The sequence below is a fragment of the Vipera berus genome (assembly GCF_964194415.1).
Source record: "Vipera berus genome assembly, chromosome: 1".
NCBI lineage: Eukaryota > Metazoa > Chordata > Lepidosauria > Squamata > Viperidae > Vipera > Vipera berus.
This window is the reverse complement of record NC_138202.1, coordinates 243,980,140-243,988,890: the sequence shown is the minus strand read 5'-3', so window position 1 is coordinate 243,988,890 and position 8,751 is coordinate 243,980,140. Positions and strand designations below refer to the sequence as shown.

Below are 8,751 nucleotides of genomic sequence, written 5' to 3'. Positions count from 1 at the left end.
CATTTTAAAAATGAGTTATTCTTGACTTATTTCTCTCCCCCACCCATTTTTTTTTAAAAAATAAGACTCAGCTGGTTTTATTTAGTATTATATAAATAATGCGCTTCTACCGAAACAAGTACATTTTTCAAACACTTCCCTTGATTTGAAGGAACTGCACTACCATTCCACCTTCCATATTTGAATGTTTTTACAGACAAACCCCTAAAGGCCTAAACGCAAGGCCTAGGCCAGGGGTAGGCAACCTCGGCTCTTTTATGACTCGTGGACTTCAACTCCCAGAATTCCTGAGCCAGCAGGAATTCGTTCAGCAAACCAGGTCCTCCTCCACCCCGTGCTCTGCATAAAGCAGGGGTCTTCAAACTTGGCCCTTTTATGACTTGTGGACTTCAACTCCAAGAATTCCTCAGCCAGGCATGCTGGCTCAGGAATTCTGGGAGTTGAAGTCCGTGAGTCATAAAAGAGCCAAGGTTGCCCTAGGCTAAAAGGGTACTAAAGAGCAATAACTCAACTCACACTATAGCAGAATATAGCAGTAAAGCAGAAAGGTTGCTTGGGTTTACTTGCCATTGACATTCTGCGTCCCCTTGTGGAGGAAAATGAGGGCGTGATAGGAGGGCTGCTGTTCTCTTGCCATTTAGCTTCCAAGACTGAACCATTCTGTGAATCTGAGGTCACTGAGTTGATATCCAGCTGGCTCTTGGACGGCATTCTGGGTAAAAGGCTGGCGTTGTGGTTCTGGTAAGGCATGGTGTTTGGAGAGCTGCCATTATCGTCTCCTAAGTCTTTGCTGACAACTTCCCAGCTTTCTTTCCGAAATGTTGCTTGAGGGCTCTCCCTGGGGTTGGATACTATGGAAATTTTAGAAGCATGTGGAAGGCTCTTGGATTCATCTGAGGCATTGGATTCATGCTTTCTGTAGAGGTCAACAGCCTGCCCTGCTTCCATTGGAATGTTGTCAGTGCTGTAGGGCGCAATCAGACGCTCATCGTTATGGCATTGACTCGTGAAGTTTGCATAATGCCTGGGGAACAGCCTGTGTTGATGTTGTCCATTCCCGTTGGGATATCCGAGATGCCCATAAGAAGGATGTGGTCGGTCTTGATACTGATTGGGCCAGCTCCTGCAGTTTCTGCGCCACTGTTGCTCCCCATTGCCCGGGTGCAGGTTTTGTTCAGTAAATATATATCCTTCTTCAAGATTCAAGGGGACGGGCAGTCTCCCTTGCTCCTCTGACCTAAATTTGTAACTATCCTGGTGGGATGAATCACTCATGTTGCAAATCTGCTGGATCATTGAATTTTTCTTGGGGAAATTAAAGATAGCATCCTCCTCTGCAGTCATTAGCTTCTTCTTGGACTTCCTGCAAAGGGTGTTTCTAATCTTCTTGATCCCCAAATAAACAATCTCCAAGATATTCAGAAAGAGCGAAACGGCTGCAATGCTATGCATGAAGACCATGAAGATTGTTTTTTCTGTTGGTCTGGACACAAAGCAATCCACAGTGTTAGGGCAGGGTGGAAGGGTGCACTTATACAGTGGATGCATTTGAAACCCATACAAAAGGTACTGGCCCACCATGAACCCCACTTCTAAGACGGATCGGGTCAAGATATGAAGGATGTAGGTCCATAGCAAAGCCCCTTGCAAGGGAGGCTTGCTTGCTTTCTTTTGTTCTTCCAGCTTCTTCAGCTGCCTCTCTATTCTCCGATGATCTTCTATAAGAGGCTCTATCTCTTTGAGCTGCTCTTTGAGCCGAGCTTTCTTCCACTGCCTCTCTTTCTCAAGGGCTTGCAATCTGTAAATGGCGTGGCCCATGTAAACAAGCGAAGGAGACGAGACAAAGATGACCTGGAGCACCCAGTAGCGGATCAGGGAAATGGGGAAAGCTTTATCGTAGCAGATGTTGTTGCAACCCGGCTGCTCGGTGTTGCACACAAACTCCTCTTGCTCATCATCCCAGACTTCTTCAGCAGCCACACCCAGAACCAACATGCGGAAGATGAAAAGGATGGTGAGCCAGATTTTGCCCACTATGGTGGAATGGAGATGAACTTCCTCTAAGATGCTGCCCAGCAAATTCCAGTCCCCCATAGTCATGAGATCATCCCTTTAAAATAAAACACAAGTGCATCGCTCAGAGAGCCATTTACGTATTTGGGTAAGTACCGGCATTTTTAAATGGTATTATTTAAGTGGCCTGCAGTTCTATTTAATTCGCTTGACATGCATTAAAGTAAAAGAATGAGTAAAGCATCTGCCCCATTGTTACAAAAAGGAGGCATCATCTAAAGCAGTGTAGGGGACATAGGGAATGGCCTTAAAGATCAGGAGGAGGAGCTGCTATCAAGCAGATGGTCAGATAAGAGGAGTTTGAGCCTGGGCCAAGAAAATAACTTGAGAAGACATCCTTGGCAAGTTTTTCCTTAGTTCAGTGAATGTTGGTTCAACAACTTCTGGATGACCAAACTGAGAAGAAAAAAAAAAGATTGCCAGGATGGCCAATGACTACTGTATATAACTGTATTTCGGAACATGTCCTACTCATAACTTCATGGAATTCTATGAAAACCAGAGGCTTTGGTGAACAAAAAAAACAACCTGGCAAAAATATTTATGATGGAAAAATTAGACAGGACCCTTTTTCTAAATTTGTAACAAAAGCAAACATCCTGTCAAATTAATAAATAGTTTTGAAATGTAACCTGTTTGATCACAATTACCAAGGAACACTTCTGTGAATCCATCCATCCATCTAGAAATTAAGAGTCCTATTAAAACCATAGCTTTGCATTCTTTTCCATTCTTTTTCTAGAGAGCTCACAAAGAGAGCATAAAGAAATTAATAATTTAATATCTGCACATAGCCCCATTTCTGAAAATTATCCCCTCTCCATTGCATTGTGTTCTATCAGCTATCATTTCATTTAAGTACTTTCAGATCACCTTGGGGCAGTTAAATCTACAAGCTGACAACATGATGCATAAAGTGGATCCCCTTGTGATGGAAAGACATTTATTTTTATATGTATATGTGTACAACCACACAGTCACAGACAAAAACACACACATACACAATTTTTCTTACCTTTTCCTTGATTTCTGTCCAAGGCTGCAATTACCAGCATAACCAATAAAGTAAGGATGACCTCAAATAAGAATTGATTTCTTCTGGTCACATGGACATTAGTAGAGTTTTCTTGGCAACACTACAGAAGTGATGTGCCATTGCTTTCTTCCAGAATATTTTCCAACTTCCCAGATGGAAAATCATAAAGGGGAACAGAGAGATTTCCTTTTTGGAAAAAGAATGCCTTCAGGAGTAATGTTTTAAAATTATTAAAATTTACCATAATCTCTGTGTAATGACTGTTTAGCTATATTGTTTCTTTTAGAATCTATTTTATTCAAAGTGCCTTTATAGATTAGAATAATGGAGAGATTGGAAATATTATTATACCTAATATAAATATTATTATACTATGAGCAGAATGCAGGACTCATGCTAAAAACTGGATTTGAATGTTTTCCTCTTTGCACATTGAAAATAACTTCAGATATTATTCTACTGCTTACCATGCTCATGATCTCTTGGAATAAATACATCAAACTCGCCCCTTGAAATTACCACATGGTCTTCAGCGCTGTTCATTGCTTCGTTTTCCTCTGAACAACTTAAATCTATTTTTACACCTGACATGACTGTAAATCATAATTTGATGGCTGCTGGGATCAGTAAATCCAAAGACTTGATAGGACAGAGCCACTAGTTGGAATGATCATGCAATCGAGACCGACCAAGTTATCTCCTCAGCCTTCCTTCATTAGGATGCAAACACGTTCAGTCTTCTTGCTGAACTGCTAAGTAAATCAATTCACTTTGTAAAGTGAAATGAACAGTCTCTTTTCACAGCTCTGGATGTTTTCTTTACATTCTGTTCGTTTTCCTGGTAATCAATGCTCAGGGATCAATCGGTCATGTCCGATTTCATAGTCTATTACACATCAGCATAGAAAAATAGATGAAACAGCAGCTCAAACTAGAAAAAGTTTTGAAAGGAGAAATCCAATTTACCGTATATTTTTTTTCATTGGCCTTGGTTACTCAAGCCCCTTACCTACTTCAAGGGTTGAACACAAGCAATATCAATTATAGTCCCCTTTCGGGGCTGCTTGGAAATTAAAAGAAAAGAAGAGCAGCTTCAAAGCCAACTGTGTTAATTGTTTAGCTGCTGACTAAGAAGCAGATAGGAAGCATATTAAAATCTTCAGTTTAGGGAATTGTTTGTGTAACTATAGCCTGAGGTGCTTTTCAGTGTTGGCTTGTGATGGTTGTAGAATCCCATTAACCCTTCATTTACTTAAACCAGTCTGCAAGAATGAGAATATTTTGAGGACCTGTTATAAAATAGGGATTAAGAAATCACACAGAAAAGGGATAATTGAGCTATAATTATGTAAAAGCTTGCTTCTGAGAAGGTCCCTGCTGACTTCCATGGAATTATTACATATACTGTAAGTAGGCTGAAGACTAAAACTGATCTTCATAAAATCACCTTGCCCGTGAGAGGGGGTTGTGGGGAAGGGAGAAATAATTTATTTTCTAATTTTGAGGCCATCCAACTCCTTAACCACACCGGGCACGTTACAAACTAGTAAATTAAAATAGAGATCATAACCAACCAGAGAGTCAATACAACCAATTCTAAAACCAAACTTTACTAACACGAACAACACAATTACCCTATCCCAAGCAAAGGCTTTATTAGAATGGAAACTAAAACCTGTCTGATGCTTGGAATATTAATCTGTCCATTGTTACCTAAAGAGTTTATATAGATGGAAATGGTTTGTCAGATGGACAACCCTCAGGAATCTGAAATGTACGGCAGCGACAATACAGAAGGAAAAAAAGTACAGAAAGTTAGGACCATCTTTCAGTGTGGAACTCTCTGTGCTTACACTAAGTAGAAACAGGGCTAAAGAAATACACTGCCCCTAGCGGTTAGCTACTACCAGCTGTAGTACCTGCTTTCCTCTTCAGTTCATCAGAAGTTGCGTTGGACTTATCATAGACTGCTATGCCTTGCTACCAATTAAAGGTATGGTTTGCTTTCCTTCAAAATCCGTAACTTGGTGGAGCAGTGGGCTAATGCCTCCTTAAGTAACACCAGCTGCCTGCAATGAGTGCAGGTTCGCATCCCACCAGGCTCAAGGTTGACTCAGCCTTCCATCCTTCCGAGGTAGGTAAAATGAGGACCCAGATTGTTGGGGGCAATTAAGCTGACTTTGTAATAATGCCGCTTGGGTGTGTGTGAAAGCCCTAATAAGCAGGCATATACATAGAATGAAGGCTACTGCTAAGCTTGTAAGCTGCCCTGAGTCTTCGGAGAAGGGCGGGATATAAATGGAATTAAAATAAAAAAAATAAAAATAAAAAATACCTCTTTTCTTTTGCTATATCTTTATTTCTGCCTCTGGACATAATTCGAAGGCATTGCTAGGAAAGCTCAAATGTGTACAAGATGGTCATCCATTTTACAGTAACACTATCTTCCAAACCACAAGAACAAGGGGATGTTTTTGGTACATCCTGGGGGCACTGGGTAATTTGCATTAAATTCTTTGTACGTTGGGGATCCAGTTTGGGATTGCTGCTACCAAGCACTGGTGGGGTTTTTGTGGAGCTAATGACATCATACAGGACTGGGAAAAATGGTAATTGGGTCAAACAGTTTAAGAACCACTGAGCTAGAAAGAAAGCCATTGTTATAATTAAAACCTAAATTAATCCAATCAAATTGTTGCTAAATTCTACTTCTGCTTCAGTTTTACATTGAAGTCTCCTTTTTTATGGAAGATTAAACTAAAATCATTGATGTGAGGGGAAAAAAGGAATTGGCTAAACAAGCAATAATTATGAGGTTCATATGCATGTCACATTAAACATATGACTGTTTAATAGGTAATACACCACAGCCTAATATCAACCCTTCCTATAGTTGACATATGATCAGTTAGGTTTCCTGCGACTTATTAGAACAAATCAGTCATGTTGGAAAACCACCTACATCTTTCTCTGGTAGGCACTGATATGATAGAATAAATTATTGGTCTATAAGGACTTTTAGTATACTCTGCACAGGTAGAGTTGGATGGATGGATAGATGGATACTAATAATGTATTGTGAAGATCCTAGAAAAGATAATTAAAAAAACCAGATCTGTGAACAACTATAAGCAAACAAAGTCATAACTAGTAGCCAGGACGGGTTTGTTAAAAACAGATCATGCCAAACCAATCTCATCTCATTCTTTGATAAAGTGACTAAACTAGTAGACCAGTGAAACGTACTGGACGTAGTATACTTAGATTTCAGTAAGGCATTTGACAAGGTAGACCAAAACCAACTCCTTGGTAAGCTAGGAAAAGGTGGAATAGACATCACCACCAGATGGATCTGTAGCTGGCTACCAAACTGTACTCAATGAGTAGTCCTCAATGGCACTTACATCCACATGGAGAGAAGTAAGCAGTGGGGTACCACAAGGTTTCGTCTTAGGCCCAGTACTCTTCAATATCTTCATCAATGACTTAGAAGAGGGAATTGAAAACAAACTAATCAAATTTGCCAAACTAGCAGGAGTAGCCAACACCCCAGAAGACAAAGTCAGGATCCAAAAAGATCTTGACAAACCTGAACAATGGGTCCTATCCAACAAAATGAGTTTCAATGTGGAGAAAAGCAGTGTCTTACATTTAGGCAGGAAAAACCAAAGGTACAAATACAGACTAGGTGAGACCTGGCTTAAAAACATCAACTGCGAGATGGACCTTGGAGTCCTAGTAGACGATCACTTGACCATGAGCCAGCAGTGTGCAGCTGCAACCAAAAAAGCTAATACAATCCTGGGTTGTATAAACAAGAGGCATAGAATCAAGATCACATTAAGTATTAGTACCACTTTAGAAAACCCTAGTAAGACCACAACTGGAATACTGCAGCCAATTTTGGTCACCATATCACAAAGAAGATGTTGAGTTTGGAAAAAATTCAGAGGACTAAAACATATGAAGAACGGCTACTGTTCTTGGATTTGGCTAGTCCACAGGTCTGCAACCCGCGGCTCCAGAGCCGCATGCAGCTCTTTCAGCCATCTCCTGCAGCTCCGTCCTCTGCCATGTGCAGTCCAAAAAAAAAAAGTGGGACTAAAAAAGTTCAACCAATCAATTCAAATATGCAGGGTAGGTGCATATCTCGCCTTGGCTCCACTCTTCAGTCAAACCCTGTTCTGCGCATGCGCGCATGTACACCCATGCACACACATTTTTTGCGGCTCCGTTTTTCCTTTTGTGAGGGAACCGGTTCCGAGTAGCTCTTTCACTGTTTCAGGTTGCTGACCCCTGGGCTAGTCTAAATAAAAGAATAGGGGAGACATGATAGCAGTGTTCCAGTATCTGAGGGGCTGCCACAAGGCAGAGGGGGTCAGGTTGTTCACCAAAGCATCAGAGGGAAGGACGAGAAACAAGGATTGGAAACTGATCAAAAAGAGAAGCAGCCTGGAATTAAGGAGAAACTTCCCGACAGTGAAGACAAACAACCAGTGGAACAGCTTACCCACAGAAATCGTGGGCGCTCCATCACTGGGGATTTTTAAGAAGAGACTAGACGTTTACCTCTGAGACGGTATAGGTTCTCTTGCTTGAGCAGGGGGCTGGACTAGAAGACCTCCAAGGTCCCTTCCAATTCTATTCTATTCTATTCTATTCTATTCTAATTCTAATTCTAATTCTAAATAAAATTTGGGGATCAAACTAAAAAGCCTTAACCCAACTACATCTTTCAATGGAACTAAAGCACTAAGCTATACAGGAATTTGACACAAAGAACATCATTTAAAGGAGAAAATGATACTAGGGCAAGCAAATAACATACAACTTCAAAGGTATTCATCCCCTCTTTACATGCCCTTGTCCAAAGGGAATTAGAGTCCTAGCTCAGCAATAAAACACAGACCCAAGGAATGCTGATTCAGGAAAGCAGCAGTGCTGAGAAGCAAGGGCACTCAGGGAAATCTCAACAAAACATATTCTAAGATCCCTTTGTTAGCTCAAGTAAGCCATTGTATTCACCCCATTATCCTGACCTAACAAGTTTTAAACTCAATCAAGTTGCTACACTAATTAAATGTATATCATAATTTGTGTCAGTCTACAAAGAGGGAGTTTATTCCCTCCCTTCCTTTGGCTTGTCTTGACCTCTAGAACCAATCAATAAACTATATGTACTTCAATGAAATCATGCTGATCTCTGGTTTATCTGAACTCAAAAGTTCTCCTACAATTGTCAATACCCTAGGTCAGGGGTAGGCAACCTTGGCTCTTTTATGACTCATGGACTTCAACTCCCAGCTGGCTCAGGAATTCTGGGTGTCATAAAAGAGCCAAGGTTCCCTACCCCTGCCCTAGGTTTTCCAGTTATAGCACACAGCTGTGAAAACTGAAACTCTGGAAAAATTGAAATGAAGACAAATTTATGTATCTGAACTGTGAAGTTAGATGCAATTATTAAGGCTATTTTGGACCACAAGAATGAATAGTTCAATATCGGATGATAGTTCAGTATCAATAAATCTAATCACTAGCTGCAATGCACTCCATTAAAAGTACAAATAATTAGTTAGTATTTCATCACCAATCTCTATTAACTAAATCCATTAATAATTATATATGTAAATATTAAATATAAA

At 40.4% G+C, this 8,751-nt stretch overlaps 1 protein-coding gene across 1 annotated transcript; it reads right to left on the bottom strand.

Moving 5' to 3' along the window:
- Window positions 1-507: 507 nt before the first annotated feature.
- On the bottom strand, window positions 508-2,100 carry GJA10 (gap junction protein alpha 10; the record flags this gene model as incomplete). Its single annotated transcript, XM_081346578.1, has 1 exon — window positions 508-2,100. One exon carries the CDS (start codon window positions 2,098-2,100, stop codon window positions 508-510), a length of 1,593 nt encoding a protein of 530 aa, XP_081202704.1.
- Window positions 2,101-8,751: the final 6,651 nt, after the last annotated feature.